General features: G+C 40.1%; 1 protein-coding gene across 1 annotated transcript in view; it reads right to left on the bottom strand.

Moving 5' to 3' along the window:
- Positions 1-1676: 1676 nt before the first annotated feature.
- The window catches only part of TRAPPC11 (trafficking protein particle complex subunit 11), a 62846-nt gene continuing 45519 nt past the window's right edge, over positions 1677-19003 (bottom strand). Inside the window, exons 26-30 of the mRNA XM_049863739.1 lie at positions 14496-14607; positions 11186-11277; positions 6610-6743; positions 4623-4790; positions 1677-2594 (exon numbers count right to left, since the gene is read on the bottom strand). Coding sequence (XP_049719696.1) covers positions 2550-2594; positions 4623-4790; positions 6610-6743; positions 11186-11277; positions 14496-14607 — 551 coding nt within the window. The 3' untranslated portion in view covers positions 1677-2549. The remainder of the gene's footprint in view (positions 2595-4622; positions 4791-6609; positions 6744-11185; positions 11278-14495; positions 14608-19003) is intronic.

Here is a 19003-nt window from a genome sequence, read left to right as displayed (position 1 = left end):
CTCCGTGTAAGTAAACTGAGTAGAAGGGCAAGTTTTGATCTTTGAAAAGAATCTGAATATAATTAAACTATGAATTTCTACTTTCATGAAAATATGGGGTTTTACACTCACTAGATCCCACGGTGAGTGGATTAATAGATGTCACTGGGAATGGCATTCTTTGCTAAAATAAAGGGAAGAAAATTGTTGTGGGACTTACCAAAGAATGGCATGAGTTTCAAAATAGGCAATAGTGGCCACAGGTGGACATGACGATGAACACATTTAATGTCACTGAACTGCACATGCAAACACTGTTGAAATGGCAAATGTTTTGTTATCTACATATTCACCACAATAATCATTTTTAAAAAGGTAAATAGATAAGTTCCAAGTAGAATTCAGAATAAGGATGGCCGGGAAAGATTCTAAATAAGATCAAGGACAAGCACAGCCTGTTTGGTACACATTCTCAGTAACATACCCCCGCCAAAATAACCAAACCCACTGCAATCGAGTAGATTCTGACTCACAGTGATCCTATAGGACAGAGTAGAACTGCCCCATAGGGTTTCCAAGGAGCAGCCAGTGGATTCAAACTGCTGACCTTGTGGTTAGCAGCCACGTGCTTAACCACTGAGCCATGAGGGCTCCCTACATCCCATCAGTGGATAATAAAATCAATTTAGCAAGTAACAGTCAGGGAACAGAACAATACATGTTGTTGTTATGGGCCACTGAGTCGATTCCGACTTGTAGCGACCCTATATGGCAGAGCAGAACTGCCCTATAGGGTTTCCAAGGCTGTAGTCTTTACTGAACCAACTGTCACATCTTTCTCTGGTGGGTTCAAATTGCCAGCCTTCTGGTTAACAGCTGAGCACTTAACCACTGCACCACCAGAACCCCTTATAAGAATGCACAGCATGTAGTATTCCATGAAACTTGTTTGTAGTTTCATCTATTTCCACACATACGCTAGGTGTGCACGTGTATGATGTCTGTACGCACTGTGAACACAGACCCCTCAGCAGATGCACACAGTCTCTGCAGCCTTCCCGTAACAGGTAATGACACACCAATGACACTGTGTGAGCAGCAACTCTGGGTCAGGCACTGCTCCACGTTCCTCTCAGGTATTAACCTACATAATCCGCGTAGCAAGCTTATGAGATAGATGTTTATTGTTCTCTACATCTTAAAGATAGAAAACTGAGATACACGGAAGGTAAGTAACTTCAACAGCCACCTGGCTAGGAAGCAGCAGAACTAGGATTTGGTCTGAGACAGTCCACTCCCGGGTCTTGCCCCTGTGGCGTCACCTGAGCGGCTGTGATCATGGGTCTCATCACCTCCCAAGGCAGCCTCTTCCATTGTCTGAAGACCCCTGGAAGTGAGCAGAGCCATTCTAGGACACAGATCTCCCAACTTCCAATCCTGGAGAGCACTCCCTGCTTTCAGTGTTGTTGCTGGTGTTGTATGTATGTGTGCGTGTAGGTGTGTGTGCTATGTACACACATGTATGTGTAAGCACAGGTCTCTGACATTCAGGGTGGGAATGGAATGAATGCTCTCCATTATACTTCCTGGAACAATGTTCTCAGTTACAAGCTATTTCAGGAACCTGGAATCAAGAAAGCTCAAAATAAATAAAAGACAGACACAAGAAAATCTGAAAGAGAATATATTTATTTACATCACTATTTCCTTTTTACAAGTCCTGCACTTTAAATAATAAAAGTTTCCAGGTGCTTTTTAAATTATTAAGGTATTTGAACGAAGAAAAAATTCAAAATGTGATTTTATCTACATGAATTAAGAATTAAAAAAATTTTTTAAACTGCACATCACAACCAAAAGCTCTTAGACCTTGTATCTTTTTAGAAAACTTTTAGTTTAGAGAATTATGCTCATAATCCGATCCTTTGAGATCAGAGTTTTGTTAACACACACGTGAGCTGCTCCAGGATGCTGTGACCCTGGCTGTGAGCTGAGCCATCTGACGGGCTGTGGGGGGAAGCCATGCTGACAACTTACTTACACCGCCTTGCTGAAAGCTTCCTGGACATTTTCTGTACCAGTCACACACAGTCCACAAAACGTTCTGTGTATATTCTCACCACACCTTATATTTATGAGGATGGATTTATTTCCAATTTAGCTAACTCTGAAAAGAGACTCACAGGGGACTCAGAACTTGACTGGGGCAAATTTAGTGCATTTTCCTCTCCTTGTCCAGTCATTTTTGGGATGCTTAATTTTTCTCTTGATACTGTACGTGCAAATCGCTTATGTTTCAGAGAATATACTATTCATAAAATAACTTTCAATAATAACGGACTGATACTCTTTCCTGTAGCACTGACAGATTTCAAGTATTTATTAATGAAAATATAAGAGAGGATAGATTTTCCTAATACTTTAAGCATGAGTTCCTCTGAATAGCTGGTATAATACTCATTAAAAAATAGAAAAGATTAACACTTTACCATGAGCAGAGCTACAATTCACAATGAAAAACCTATATAGTTCTGATCAGCTTTGCGCACAGTCAAGGTCCGTCTTGAACATCAAGCAGCAGCAATTGAGTTCTCATCCGCAAGTCGACCCTGTGGCTGTAAAGTGGGAAAACAGGTTTACAAAGCGGTATCAACAAAAAAGCCCTATTAGCTGGAAACGTTTTGAAACTCTTGGAAGTGTTTTACGTGAACAAAGTAGGTGTGCACAAGTACCAAATACAAGCAATTCTCTCTCCACCTGCACTCTCCCTTCACCTTCCCCTGGGATGGCGCTGCGCTGCAGGGGCTGCCGCTCTTCCTGCCACCATGGCCGGTGTCACCTGCAGTCATTCCTCATGACTCAGTCCCAGTGCTCCTGAACTTGTGTTCTAGCAGCTACTGCCAATCTATCACTGGACGCACAGGAAATGAACCTACTGACCGCTCCTGCCTAACTCAGAGAGCTTTATCCTCTCTCTCACACTCAGCGCCCTACGTGTCTCAAGCTTTAAGTGGGCCAAAAAGCTGGCTTGACAGGAAAATCCCTTTTAAGGGATTCAAGGTCTCCCAATCTCCCTTTTCGGAAAAAAGATTTCCAGTGGACTGTGGTATCTCCCAGTGAACACTGCAAGGGGAAAAACAACAAATGCCCTTTCTCCAAGGTCATGACCAGAAAATGCAAAATAGCACATCAGAAAAGCCAAGGTCTCGCAATTATCTTTAGGTGTAAAATTCCTAACAGGTTAGCAACATCCCGGAGTTACCTAGTAACTAGAGAGTGAAATTCTTTAAAAGTATTATACAGCTGTACAACCACAGAGGCTTATGGGGAAATAGAGATGGTGGTCAGGAAATCAAATGGAATAGTGTTACAACTTGACAAACAAAATCCATCTGCTGTGTTTGAAGCAGTGTAATTCCTGGGAGAATCCTGGGAAGAGACCACTCCCTGCTTCCAGTTCCGTGGCTGTAGGGGGTGTCTGTGTGCGTGTGCATGTGTGTGTGTGTGTGTGTGTATGGGTGCACGTATGTACATACAGGAGTAGATCTGACATTCAGGCCAGGAATGGAGTGAATCAAGAATAGGTTCCCAGTCTTTACTTTTATACTTCATGTAATTTTTTGCATTGATGGAGAATATTCAGTTTTAGAGTAAGAGTAACTGCTTGGCCTGGTTAATTCCTTGTCAAGCATAGTTTTACAAGTAGGGGCAGAAGGTGAGTACAATATGCAGTTAGAAAACGGAATTCTTTCATTCAGAGGAAAATACTGATCCCACCTTGTTCTAGAGCAGCAGACTTTCTGTGATGAGGAAAGTGTTGGAGAGCAACTTTGTCCAATATAGAGCCACTAGCCTCACGTGGCCATTGAGCACTTCAAATGCAGCCAAGGGCAACTAGTGAATGAATTTTTACATTTTATTCAATTTTAACTTAAATCTCAATAGCCGTATGTGGCTGTGACTACCACAACGGACAGCACCGCGCTAAAGTTTAATCACAGTGTGGCAGAACATAAAATTTCCGTCAGTGACTGCTCAGTAAGTGGTAATTTTTATCCACCTTACTTACTACATGAGTACAAAATTTTAATTATAAGTTTCCCCAGCTGATAAAGGAGATGGTTCTGAGGATTCCAGTTAACTTTCTTGTCAACAGTTAAGTTACTGAAAGGTAGTACCTGCATTTAGAGAAAAGGGTCATCGCAGTTAAAAAAGGGCACGATCATTATGTTAAAACCAAACCGGCCGCTGTTGGATGTGTCAGGGCAGAACTGTGCTCCTCAGGCTTTTCAGTGGCTGATTTTTTGGAAGTAGACTGCCAGGCCTTTCTTCCAAAGTGCCTCTGGGTGGACTCCAACCTCCAACCTTTTAGTCAGAAGCTGAATGCATTAACTGTTTGCACCGACCCGGGAGTCCACAATGAAGAAAAATTATCATCTATCTGCAGGAATAAAAATCTCTGAAATCAGAGTCAATAAAATGATCGTAACTTTACAGAAATGAAAAGCAATATTGCCAAATTAATGTAAGTCAAAATTATCATTGTTACTTTCAAAATATTAGTGAAGTTTAAACAAAAGAAAGTTTTCTTTTGTTTGTTTTTAAGGCAATGATTTAAAAAGCACACCATTTCTATACCTTACCTTTACAAAAATACTGGTAGGTATGAAACGCCTCAGCAGCTGATTGGTGAAGCTTGGAAACCTCAGCAAGTTGATGTTCAGAGATGGGAGCTGCTGGTATCCGGCCATTAGGGGATAGAAATTATATAACATTTCCTGTTCGGTGCCAGGGAGGATACGTAATCGAATCTAAATCATAAAAAGTTACAGAAAAGGTGATTGTTCACACATACTTGCAATATCCACATGTTGGTATCACTCAATGATTTTTAAATGACTGTACATCCAACTCTTTCTGGTGAAACACTCGCTCTTCCTTCTATTCCACTTCCCAGACAGATCCTAAACTGCAGGGCTGAATTAGCGTAAGGCTAGGATCAGGCAGAGAGTAAATGTGGAATACATGTATGTATAATTTCTCACTTTTTACCAAGATCTCAAAGGCAATTTGTATCAGCTTAAGAATGAGAAAGCTAGACGGGTCGTTATTTTCCGTGTCTTAGAGCAGGGAGATTTCACATTCACAGTATGTTACGGCGTCATTTGTAGAAAAGATTCCATTTGTAACCACCATGTCCATACAATACAAACTAGTTATTTCTGGTGTTTTAGAAATTTTGCCTGCTTCATGCTGAAGTTAACTTTAGGGGAAAAAAAAGATGTTTGAAAATCTTTGACAATGCTTTAGAAAAGAACATAAACTGTTAAGATTTTGTTATTTTATTTTCTAACTATTTATAAGTCAAGAAGCTCGAGAAAAGCTTACTCGTTTGCAAATGCATACACATATACGCACATGACGTGTCAAAGGAAACATACGCATGTGTACACCAGCATATTATAGCCGGCATATTCAGTGTCATAGCTCATAAATTAAAAATACCACATAGAGCTACAGTAGTTTCACAGATAGTTCTATTTCACATTTAACAACAAACATAGCCCTTAGAATATGCACAGCACAGCTGGCTGATCAGGGTAAGTACTTCTAGTTGTTAATACAGGTTTGAGCCTCTAACTATGCCCCTGTTAATAAAGGATTTACTGACAATGAGTGCTGTCTGCTATCATCGTGACAGTAGAGGACAGTGCCCAGATTTTGCCTAACAGCATTAGGTTTGTTCACTAAAAACCTGATAAATTTTTCTACCTGTTTAAATAGATGAATCAAAAAACCCGAACAACCTATTCTAAACATACAAAACCTGTTGCCATCAAATCAATTCTGACTCATAGCAACCCTGTAAGACAGCGTAGAGCTGCCCCACAGTGTTTCCAAGGCTATAATCTTCACAGGAGCAGACTGCCATATCCCTCTCCAACAGAGCAGCTGGTGGGTTCAAACCGCCGACCTTTTGGTTAGCAGCTGAGCACTTACCCACCACACCACCAGGGCTCCTTCATACCAAAGGTAAATAAATTCTATGCAGAATTAAAATCTATAAAAAATTTTCATTGATAGTTCAGAAGAAAAGCAGGCTTTAATACTGGTATAGCCATACCTCCAGGCCACAAAATAAAATTTAGAAGAATTTCTAAGTTTTTAATAAAAAACAAACAAAAAAATCAAAGCCATTGCCATCAAGTCAATTCTGACTCATAGCGACCCTACAGGACAGAGTAGAACTGCCCCATAGGGTTTCCAAGGAGCACCTGGTGGATTTGAACTGCCAGCCTTTTGGTTAGCAGTCATAGCCCTTAACCACTATGTCACCAGGGTCTCCAGTTTTTATAATAATTCTAACATAATATAGCCCATGGACAAGTGAACTTACGCTTCACAGGGAGTAAAAACCTGTATGTCTGGTATCAGTGATGCAAAAAGAGGGCTGCCTATTTAATCTACCTCTACAGGAAATTGTATTTAACCATTAAATGTTACTAAAAATTCACTATTATCAAACCATAGGGACTGTAGTCAGCCTTACTCAGTTCATCTATAAAAAACAAACGGTCAACCCTCTATTTCCTGGCCACACTACTTGCCTCTGCAAGCAATTCCATGTACCTGCTTAAGCCCTGAGAACATGAAGGCATCGCTGGGTTCCACGGAAACTTCCACGTCCTGCACTAAGCTCGTCTTGTTCTGCAGGTGGTACCTGACAGGCAACGACTCTCTGACACGCCCGAATGAAGGCAGGTCTGCAGAGCAAGGTGACACATTTTTCTTGGTTAAAAATAGCTCACCACTTACAGATTCCTTTTGTAAATGTACCCAATTCTATAAACATGGAATTATTTATATTCGTGAGATTACCGCATTCTTGCCAAATAGGAAAATTCTATGATTGGACAATTTCCATGTGTCTATGATAAAACAGGCTAAGAAAATCAGGCTCTTTATGAAAATAATTGACTTAAAAAGGGTCTTAGCTATCAGGAGCTGAATTATGTTTTAGTAATAGTTTTTTAAAAAATTTTTATTTTGTTGTTGTTTTTGAGAAAACATACACCTGCAGTTCAACTGTTCCTACACGTACAAATCAGTGACATTACATTCTTCCAGTTGTGCAACTGTTCTCACCCTCATTTTCTGAGTTGTTCCTCTCCCTTTAACATGAACTCACTGCCCACTAAGGTTCCTAGCCAATCTTCTGAGTTGCTGTTGTCACTTTGATCCCATATACGTAGTTCTTAAACAAGTACCATGTGTAAGGCAAGCATTTTTTACTAGTTGAGCTAAACTATTGTTTGATTTCAAGAAGACTTCAGGGGATATCTTTGGTTTAAAGTTTAAAGATTATCTCAGGGCAATAGTTTCAGGGGTTCATCCACCTTCCATGGCTCCAGAAAAGTCTGCAGTCCATGAAAATTTGAAATTATGTTCAGCATTTTCCCCCTTTTGATCAGGATTCTGCCACAGAATCTCTAATCAAGATGTTCAGGAATAATTGATCTCAACCCACCTGGACCAAAGGAGAATGAAGAATACCAAGGATACAAGGTGATTATGAGCCCAAGAGACAGAAAGGGCCACATAAACCAGAGACTACACATCCTGAGACCAGAAGAGCTAGATGGTGCCCGGCCACAATCGATGACTGCCCCGACAGGGGACACAACAGAGAACCCCTGAGGGGGGCAGGAAAACAGTGGGATGCAGACCCCAAATTCTCATAAAAAGACCAGACTTAATGGTCTGACTGAGACTAGTAGGACCCCGGTGGTCATGGCCCCCAGGCCTTCTGTTGGCCTAGGACAGGAACCATTCCCTAAGCCAACTCTTCAGACAGAGACTGGACTGGACAATGGGGTGGAGAGGGATGCTGGTGAGGAGTGAGCTTCTTGGATTAGGTGGACACTTGAGACTGTGTTGGCATTTCCTCCCTGGAGGGGAGATAAAAGGGTAGAGGGGGTTAGAAGCTGATGAAATGGACATGAAAAGAGAATGTGGAGGGAGGGAGCGGGCTGTCTCATTAAGGGGAGAGGAATTGGGAGTACGCAGCAAGGTGTATGTAAGTTTTTGTGTGAGAGACTGACTTGATTTGTAAACTTTCACTTAAAGCACAGAAATTAAAAAAAAAGATGTGCAGTAATGATAGCTGGGCATCATCCATTTCTACTGGTCTCATGGTAAAGGAGGCAGTTGTTCGTGCAGGCAATTAGCCATACATCTACATCCTCCTATTCCTTCCTCGTTGCTACAGGCAAATAAAGAACAACTGTCGTGCCTTGGATGGCCACTTGCAAGCTTTTAAGAATCCAGGCACTATGCAATGAACTAGGAACTACAACAGAAGCACTGAACACATAATTAGGCCAATTAAATGGGATGTTTTATGAAACCATGGCCCTAAATCTCCAAACCAGGGAACCAAATCTCCTGAGGTGTTTGGTTGTACCTAAGCAGCCTTTGCAGCTATTTTTTTTTTTGGTCATTATAAATATATCACACAACTTTCTACAGGTGTGTATAACTTAATGACAGCAATTGCAATAAGAGACTGTGCAACCTTACCCTTAATCAACGTGAATTTTCCATCACCATTAACACCCCTTCCACCTCCTTCCTGCCCCGGTAACCACTAATAAACTTCGACCTCTACACTTCTTTTTATGTAACTGTGAGGTCATACAATATTTGTCCTCCTGTGACTGACTGATTTCACACAGTGTAGTATCTTCAAGCTCCATTCATACTGCAGCATGTAACTTCATTTCTCCTGTTGGCTGAGTGATATTCCATTGTGTGTCTGCACCACATTCTGTTTATCCACCTGCCTGCTGAAGGGCATTTAGGCTGCTTCCAGCCTTTGGCTACTGTGACTAGTGCTGCAGTGAACACTGCTGTGCACGTCTGCTTCAGTCTCTGCTTTCAAGTCTTTTGGGTCATGTACCTAGGAGTGGAATTGCTGGGTCAGATGGTAGTTCTATTTTTAGTTTTCTGAGGAACCACCACACTGTTTTTCACAATGGCTGTACCATTTTGCATTCCCACCACCATGGATAAGGGTTCCAATTTCCCCACATCCTCACCAAAATATTATTTTTCTGAGTTTTTTTTTTAAATCTTAGCTACCTCAATGGAGTGAAATGGTATCTCGCTGTGGTTTGGACTTCCATTTCTCTGATGGCTAATGATGAGGAACGGCTTTTCATGTATTTGATGTACGGTTTCTGATATTCTCCTATCTTGGTAAAGTCTTTATTTTATTGTGTTTTATGTGAAAGTTTACAGCACAAGTTAGTTTTCCATTCAAAAATTTATACACAAATTCTTTTGTGACATTGACTGCAATCCCTGCAATGTGTCAGTACTCTCCCCCTTTCCCTTTCCACCTGGGTTCCCTGTGTCCATTCATCCTGTTTTCTGTCCCTTGCTGCCTTCTCGTTGCTTTTGAACAGGTGTTGCCTATTTGGTCTTGTACACTTGACTGAGTTAAGAAGCACGTTCCTCACGTGTTACTCATTGTTTCACAGGCCTGTCGAATCTTTGGCTGAAAGGTGGCTTCCGTTCTGAGTTAGCTAGTTGTCCAGGGTCCATAGTCTCAGGGGTTTCTCCAGTCTCTGTCAGACCAGTAAGTCTGGTCTTTTTTGTGAATTTGAATTTTGTTCTACATTTTTCTCCCACTCTGTCTAGGACCCTCTATTGTGACCCCTGTCAGAGCTGTCGGGGTGGTAACCGGGCACCATCTAGTTCTGGGCTCAGGCTGGTGGAGGATGTGGTTCACATGGTCCATTAGCCCTCTGGACTAATATTTCCCTTGTGTCTCTGGTCTTCTTCATTCTCCTTTGCTCCGAATGTGATGGGACCAATAGATGCATCTCAGATAGCCACTAAAGTCTTTTGATGAGCAAAAGTTTTTAATTTTTACGAGGTCCCATTTATTTATTGTGTTTTCTTGCTGTTTGTGCTTTTGTTATTATGTTAGATAATTCAGTTAAAAGGTAGACCCAAATGCATTGCCCCTGCAGTTTCTTCTAAGAATTTTATGGTTTTAGTTTGCACATTTAGGTCCTTAATCCATTTTGAATTTGTTTTTTAAAAATCTACAAAAAACTTCCCTAAATTTTGATTGGGTTTCCTAAACTAAAATAAGCAAATGTTTTAATGAAACTATAAGTAAAACGTTTGTTTTTTTCCCCAAAATTATTATAGATACCTTGGTATCCAAACAATTGATAAAGGGAAGTTTCTCTTCATAAAAGTATTCCCGTAAATAAAAAAGAAATGGTAGACTTTATTTCCCTCCTGATGAGAGTACACACTATCAACTATTAAAGTATTCTTGCCAAAAACCTCAACCTGAATCTGATCACCAATTTACAGGGATAGGGAAACTTTTAAAATACATCATGCAGTCAGCAAAGCCTGTGGGAAGCTCTACAGGAAAAAACTCGGTTTATTCAGCAGATATACAGCAAGGGAGATGGGGGAGGCGGAGCTAGAGGTGGAGGAGGGAGAAGGGGAGGGAGGGAGAAGGGGTCAGAAGAGAGTGAGCAGGTGGGAGAAGAAAGGAAGGGGGAGGGATAAAAGGGAAAGTGGGAGGAAGGGAGGGAGAAAAAGAAGGGAATCTGCCTGTCTTTAGATTAAAAAGTATAAGAGACTTACCTGTCAATTTCAACATATAGACCTTATTTTCATCCTAATTCAAACAATTTAAAGTCAACTGGGAGGAATCTGAACACTGGAATTTGATGATATTAAGAAATTATTGCTAATTTTTAAAGTCACGATAATGGTATTATGACTGTATTTAGAAAAAGAGTAGTTATTTTTTAAAAAGATAACCCATTGCAGTTGAGTTGATTCCGACTCATAGCGACTGTATAGGACAGAGTAGAACCACCCCATAGGGTTTCCAAGGAGCAGCTGGTAGATTCGAACTATGGACCTTTTGGTTAGCAGATGAGCTCTTAACCACTGTGCCGTCACGGCTCAAGATACCTACTGAATATTTATGGATGAAGTGGTATCTGGAATTTGCTATAAAATAACAAGGGCAGAAGGAGCATGATGAGGTACAGAGGTACATGTTAGAAAATTTTCATACTAAAACATTAAAAAATAAAAACTTTTTAGAAGTGAAAATAAAAATTATTATGAGATTGCTCTTCTCAAGTAAAATCTGAGTTCCCGTTACCTGCGTTCACATGGAGAGGGATGTTTTCTATGATCACGTGTGGCAGAGTGATGACAGTGCTTATGACAGGGGTGTCTCCCATGGCTGAAGTTCTACGGAGAAAAGGTCACCTTTCAAACTCACATTTTACGTAAGGAGTGAATAAATACAAACCAAACAGGAACACGTATATCCGCCAAATAGTTTCAAAGGAAAGAGAAGTAGTTATCCATTTCCCAAACCTTTATTAAGGAATAAAGTAGTTTTGTGAAGCAAGAGTTTTTAGAATCCCACTTTTGTTTTACCCCAGTGTTGCTGTTTGTCAGCAGTGGGTGATTTACGAACTAAGGAGCCGTGCTAGACTGTCAATCAACTGTCACGGAGCATGCCATTTTAATACAGCGTTCTGGCAGCAAGACTTCCTCAGTGCAGGAAGTGCTGTGGCGACTTACACTGTGACGCAGACTCCTTAATGCACTGAGGACGTGCACAGACAGGCAGCAGGCTTCAGACTCTGAAGAGTGCTGTTGCCACTAAAACTCTAAGTACACAGCAGAAACTGAGGAACTAAAAACACTTCACTGTCAATATGCAGTGGTGTCTCAATGGTGACTGATCAAGTAACATTAGGAAACTCACATCCGTCCTCTTTACTCCAGGGAGGGTGGGAAGCAGAGGGTGGCCGGCCCTGCACCTGTGGGGGATCAGCTGCACTAGTGAGAACTCTCACAGACCCAGAGCAGCAGGTGAAGACATCGAAGCCTCCAACATTAATAAATCAATGTGTGTCTTTAGGGTTTTAAGGTTGCATGATGCAGTCATTAAGCAGTTCCTTCAAAATGCTGTTTTACTCTGATATAAACGTATAAATTAAACTAAAAAGTAAATACAGAATTAAACCCAGACCCAGTGCCGTCGAGTCGATTTCAACTCATAGCGACCCTATGGAAAATACAGAATTACACACGGAAAACTCAGAAGTGGGGAAAAGAAACGTAATTAAGTTTTTTCTTAATATAATTACACTATTTTTCTTTCATATTTTCAAATAAAATTATACTCCCTGTTTTAAAATTTATTATGAAATTACGAAGACATACAAAAAGAGTAACACAACAGATGCCACCCGTCTGCCTCCTAGCCTGAGAAGGGAACTCCACAAGCACAGCTGAACTTCCCCGTGTACCCCTTCCTGCCTGCACCACCCACCCTCCTCTCCAGAGGTAACCATGAGCCGCAACTATCCCCTACTATCCCCATGGATTTTGCCACTTTTCTGAATTAGATGCATAGCCCTAACCAACTTATAGTATTTTTTGTGTGTTCTCTAATTTTATATACATAGAATCTGTTCATATTCTCATCTGCACCTTGCTCTGTTCACTTGGCATTAAAGTGCTGATAGGTGTAGCTCTGGTCATTTTCATTGATACACAGTATCCCATTGTCTGAATGTGTCATATTCATTCTATCAATGGAGAGTTTCCAATTTTTTAACATTACAGTTGGTGCTGCTATGAACATCCTTATAAATATTTCCTTTGTGTACATGTCCGTGATCTTTTTCTAGGACTGTAGGATACAGGTATCTTCAATTTACCTGGGCTGCTGCATAGAGTTCAGAATCAACTGTTCTAACTTTGGCATTGTTAAATCTTTCTATTTTTTGAAACCAGTGGGAATAGACCTGAATCTCAGCATGGCTTTAAAATCTGTCATTCCCAATCACTAGTAAGCCATCTGGTCTCCTTTGGTAATTTAAGTTACCCACTCAAGTATCTTACTCAACTTTCTGTTAGGTGATCTGTCTTATAATTGTAGAAGTTCCTGATATGAATACTAATCCTTTGTCAGTTATATATGTATGTTATGAATATCTTTTCCCAGGTTTTTTTTTTTTTTTTTTTTAAAGCCATTTCTATGGTGTTTTTAAATGAAATCAAATATTTAATTTTAAGAAATCTATTTCAAAAATTTTAGCGGCTGGATGGATTGATGCAATGGTTGCAACAATGGGTTCAAACACAGCAACGATTGTGAGGATGATGCAGGACTGGAGAACGATGTTTCGTTCCATTATACGTAAGGTTGCTATGAGTCAGAGCTAACTCAATGGCACCTAACAATCACAGACGACTGGTACTTTTTTTCTTGTTGCTTAATGAAATTCTTCCCCACTCCAAAGTTATAAAGTAATTCAGTTATATTTTCTATTAAAGTTACAGTTTTGCTTGTTAACAATTAGCCTTTGTCACATCTTTAATCTTTAAGATATGTGGAATTACTCTTCATATACAGCGTACAAAGTAGGGATCGGTTTACCAATTGTTCAGAAGCAATTCCAAAACAGTTCATCTTTTTCCAACTGATCCGCCATGCTACTGCTGTAAGATACTGTCTCTATGGATGTGTAGATCCCTGAATCCGTTTCTAGACTCTCTTCTGTTCCACTGGCTTATTCAAACACTCCCACGGCAGCACCATCATGTCTGACTACCACAGCTCCACACTCAGTCCTGGAATCTGGAAGGATGAATACCCTTGCCTAGTTCTTCTGCAAGTGTTCTTTTGGCCTTTCCAAATACATTTTAGAATTAGAGCACCAAGTTCCACAAAAGAAAACAAGATAAAATAGAACAAAAAAACTGCTGCCATTTGGACGGAAACTGCATTGAATCTACAGATCAATTTGTGTATGTCTTCCATTTATCTAGGTCTTCCTTGAAGGTTCTGAAGTTTAATAATTTTCTCTATAAACTTACTGTACTCCTCTCTTAGATACGTTCCTAGACATCTTATATTTTGTTGCTATGTACATGGTATCTACACTAAAAGTACCAGACATCTTATATTTTGTTACTCTGTACATGGTATCTGCACTAAAAGTACACTCTCCAGGGGTTTATTACTCATATACAGAAATGCAACTGATTTTTATATACTTGATGTCAGATCCTGCAACTTTGGTGAACTCTAGATTAATTCTAATAATTTGTTGATTTCCTTTGGTCTTCTAAATAGACAATCCTACTGATTGAACCTAAGGACATTTTTCTCTCTACTAACGTAGAAACTTATTCTTCAGATTTAGTTTTGCTAAAATTTCCTCAGCATATAGGTCACAAATGTGAAAAACACAAATAAAAGTTTAATCGTCATTTTTAGTTTTTGTGTTTTAGACATATGGTTCACTTATATCCACTGGGCAGAATAGTGACTTCTGGTCTGCTCTCCAGAATGACAGAAGCTCTATTTAATGACAATGGCGAACACTGAAAGTATTAGAATAGCACAGACATTAAAGAAAAGGTAGGACTGACATCACATTTACCTCTTCCAGGAGATAATATAACGCCCGGTTGCAACTCCACCTTCAACATTTCCAACAGATGGGCACCGAAGACAGAAGCATTCGCTAGCACTCTCTCCAGTCTGCAAGACAACTACAAGAAAGAATCTTTATCACCTTCATGCAATGGTTTCACCTTGGAAAGGAGAGTTTCGCATCCAGACAATGTCAGAAAAACGGACACCTTATCATTTATGCATATATTATTTCTAGAGACTTGGAAACTAAAGCTCGAGGCAGGTAAGTGAGGCCACAAAACAGGTATGTGCTTGAGGGGATGAACCAGCTTCTCTCAGTTCTCTGGTCAGTTTTTTCTAACATATTAATATTTCATTATTATTTTAAAAAAAAAAAAAAACTAAACCAAAAAAACAGGTGAGTCATCTATATGTCTACAGCAAGTTCCTACTGAAAAGAATGAATGGAAGAAGTCTGAAGACAAAATAATACCATATGCTGATTATTTTTCTTTCTCCAAGTGAAAACATTTCAGGGTAGAAAAAAAGAACAAAAACTTTGGTTATCCCTTCAGGTTGCACAGGTACGTTCTCTAAATAAACGTATTTTATTACTGATGTCCCTCAATTACAAAGATAACACATATTGCCTCGTTACTGCCTAAGGTGGCTTCTTGCACAAGGATGCCTTCCTCTTGCCAGCTTTACAGTAAATTCCCTCATGACGGGATAACTGCTCGTCTAAACCAAGCCTTCCCTCCCTCCCCTTCGGCACTGCACGACCTGCGATGCCACTTCTTTAAATACAAGGGAGCAGCTGTGCCCATCTAGTGCCAACCCCAGCAAAGCCTCCAAGCATCTGGCAGTTGTTTTCCAGTGAAGAAGTCTGTGACAGATTAACAAAGGTCTGTTACCAGCAGGGAAAGGGAAAAAAGTAGGTCAATTATTACTTTAATTAATTACTTTTAAGTAGCTGGAAGGACTACAAAATGACAGTGTAGTCCAATAGGTGAAACTCACTTGAAGGAAAAAAAAATTATCAATTTAAAGCACTTGAGACAGCTTTTTAAAAAACCTGAACCATGCATATTAAAACTACCCAAAGTTCTCTCTACTTCTGGGAAGCTGACCAAAATGACCATGTTAATGAACAATTAATGTTAGGGTCAAATTTATGATACAAAAAAAATCTGTATTTCTTATTCTATAGTGCACTGTACTCCTGGAGATTCAAATCAGAGCACATTCATTAATAAACATTTATTAATGAGCTATTATGGTGCTGGCAGGTCCCTAGGTGAGGCAAACGGTTTGCACTCAACTGCTAACCTAAAGGTTGGTGGTTCAAACCCCCCCAGCAGCACCATGGAAGAAAAGGCCTGGCAATCTGCTCCCATTAAGATTAAAACCCAAAAACCAAACCCACTGCTGTTAGGTCGATTCCGACTCAGAGCGACCCTGTAGGACAGAGTAGAACTGCCCCATAGAGTTTCCAAGGAGCACCTGGTGGATTTGAACTGCTGACCTCTTGGTTAGCAGCCATAGCACTTAACCACTATGCCACCAGGGTTTCCTCCATTAAGATTACAGCCAAGAAAACCCTACGGAGCAGTTGTGCTCTGTAACGTGGAGTCGCCATGAGTCAGGGCTGACTCCACAGTACTTAAAAACAAATGCAACGACATGATGTTGGCAATACAGAGATAAGTGACAGCTCTGGCTTTAATGAGCAAATGGTTTTGTAGGGGAGCCAAATCTATAAATAATTACAGTATGATGGGACAGGTGTTACGGAAGAAAAAAGTATGTAAAAAAATACCACGGGAACAAGGAAGGAAGAGTGCTTAGCCCTGCTTGGCAGGATCAACACATCAAAGCTTATGTGAACCCTAAAGAGCAAGCAAGAGTTCTAAAATGAGGAGGGAGAGAATCTCAGACAAAAGCAGACGGGAGCAGTGCTCGGTGAATGCAAGAAGTTCAGCAAGGCCAAAGGCTGCGAACAAGCACAGGGAAGCAGAAAGACTGGTGAAGAGGAGACTGGAAGGCAAGCTGGAGTCTGACCGGGAAAGTCAGCTATGTCATGATGTTTTATCTTGTCCCTTTAATCATTATATAGTGTCCTTCCTTATCCTTTATGATGGATTTAACTTTAAAGTCTATTTTGTCAGAAATTAATATTGCCACTCCTGCTCTTTTTTGGTTGTTGTTTGCTTGATATTTTTTTTTTTCCATCCTTTGAGTTTTAGTTTGTGTCTCTAAGTCTAAGGTGTGTCTCCTGTAGGCAGCATATACACGGATCGTGTTTTTTAATCCATTCTGCCACTATCTCTTTATTGGTACATTTACTCCATTTACATTCAGCATAATCATGGATAGGTATGAATTTAGTGTTATCATTTTGATGTCTTTTTTTGTGTGTTGTTAACAGCTTCTTTCTTCCACTTGTTTTTATGTGCTGAGTAGATTATCTTTATATATTGACCTCTCCTCATATTTGTTGTTGTTGATTTTGTTTCTGCTGAGTCTCTATTTTTTTCCTTGTATTTTATTTTGATGTGTAGAACAGTTTGCCTCCTTTGTGGTTACCTTATTATTTTATTTACCCCTATTTTTCTAAATTTAAACCTAACTTTTATTTCTTTGTATCGCCTTATCTTCCTCTCCATATGGAAGAGGTATGACATTTCTTAGTCCCTCTTTATCGTTTTAATGTTGTCTTCTTTTACAGAATAACATCGCTGTTACCTGTTTTGGGCTTTTTTTTTTTTTTTTTAATAATCTTGCTTTGTTTTTTTTATTTCCCTGTCTGGGTTGACTTCTGTTTGCTCTGCCCAGTGTTCTAGTCTTGGGTTGATACCTGATATTATTGATTTTCTAACCAAAGAACTCCCTTTAGTATTTCTTGTAGTTTTGGTTTGGATTTTACGAATTCTCTCAATTTCTGTTTATCTGGAAATGTCCTAATTTCACCTTCATATTTAAGGGACAGTTTTGATAGAGACATGATTCTTGGCTGGCAATTTTTTTCCTTTGATTTTTTATATAAGTCACCCTATTGCCTTCTTGCCTGCATAGTTTTTGCTGAGTAGTATGCCCTTAATCTTATTGACTCTCCTTTGCAGGTGACTTTTCGTTTATCCCTCGCTGCTCTTAAAATTCTCTCTTTATATCTTTGGTTTTGGCAAGTTTCATTATAACATGTCTTGGTGACTTTAAAATTTACCTCATGTGAAGTTCTATGAGCATCTTGGATAGATATCTTCTCATCTTGCACTGTATCAGGGAAGTTTTCAGCCAACAAATCTTCAACAATTCTGTCTGTATTTTCTGTTATCCCTCCCTGTTATGGTACTCCAATCACTTGTAGGTTATTTCTCTTGATACAGTCCCACATGATTCTGAACTTTTCTTCATTTTTTAAAATTCTTTTATCTGACTTTTCTTCAAATATATTAGTGCCAAGTGCTTTATCTTCCAGTTCAGAAATTCTGGCTTCTACTTGCTCAATTCTGCTCCTCCGACTTTCTATTGAGTTGTCTACTTCTGTAATTTTATTGTTAATCTTCTGAATTTCTGATTGCTGCCTGTCTATGGATTTTTCCAGCTTATTAAAGTTTTCATTATGTTCCTGAATAATCTTCCTAATTTCTTCAATTGCTTTATCTGTGTGTTCCTTGGCTTATTCCACGTACTGCCTCATTTCCTTCCGGATATCTTGAAGGTTTCTGTATATTAAACTTCTGCATTCTGCCTCTGGCAATTCCAGGAATGCACTTTCATCTAGAAGATCCCTTGATTCTTTGAGAGCTTGTTGAGGTGATCGTGGTCTGTTTCTTTATGTGACTTGATATTGACTGTTGTCTCTGAGCCATCTATAAGTTATTGTACTAGTTTATGCTTGCTTACTGTGTCGTAGCTTCTTGGTTTTTGCTTTGTTTTGATATACCCAAATGGGTTCCTTGAGTGAGCTAGCCTGATTATTTTCACCTTTGGAGCTCTGACGTCCTGTCTCCAGATGGCTAGAGCTGTTATCAGGTATATCTATTAGTCCATTCAGTTTTCTTGTATGAATTCAGCTCAGGTGCCCAGGTAGCTGATCATCAAGTGTGCAGTTCAGGCTCTGTCCTATAGTCTTAGAGGGGCAGAGGTGATTGGTGTAGGTACCAGCATCTGGTTGCAGCAGGGAGTCACACTCTGAAGAAGGCAGGGGGCTGAGAGTCATCCCCCATGTGTCTCTGAGGAAAGCGTGTCCCTGTTCTCTAGAGTGTACAGGTGGGTGGGCTCTGCAGAGGGACCAGAGGCACCCAATGTTTTTGTTTGTAAGGACTGGGAGGTACCAGTTACCCTTGGACCCCTCTCACAGGTGGCTGGGTGACCTGAGTGGAGCTACCAGTCCTTAGGCCCCTGATGTGGGTAGGTGAGGACCCTGTTTAGTAGGCAAAGCAATGTCAAACATCAAACACCCACCTCTCCGCCACACAGCTTAAATGGTTGGAGTCTGCCAACAAGTGCCTATTCTCCCAAAATAGGCCC

This window comes from Elephas maximus, chromosome 21 (genome assembly GCF_024166365.1).
Source record: "Elephas maximus indicus isolate mEleMax1 chromosome 21, mEleMax1 primary haplotype, whole genome shotgun sequence".
NCBI classification, from domain to species: Eukaryota; Metazoa; Chordata; class Mammalia; order Proboscidea; family Elephantidae; genus Elephas; species Elephas maximus.
Note: the sequence above shows the minus strand (reverse complement) of the source record. Positions and strands in the feature narration are given on the sequence as shown.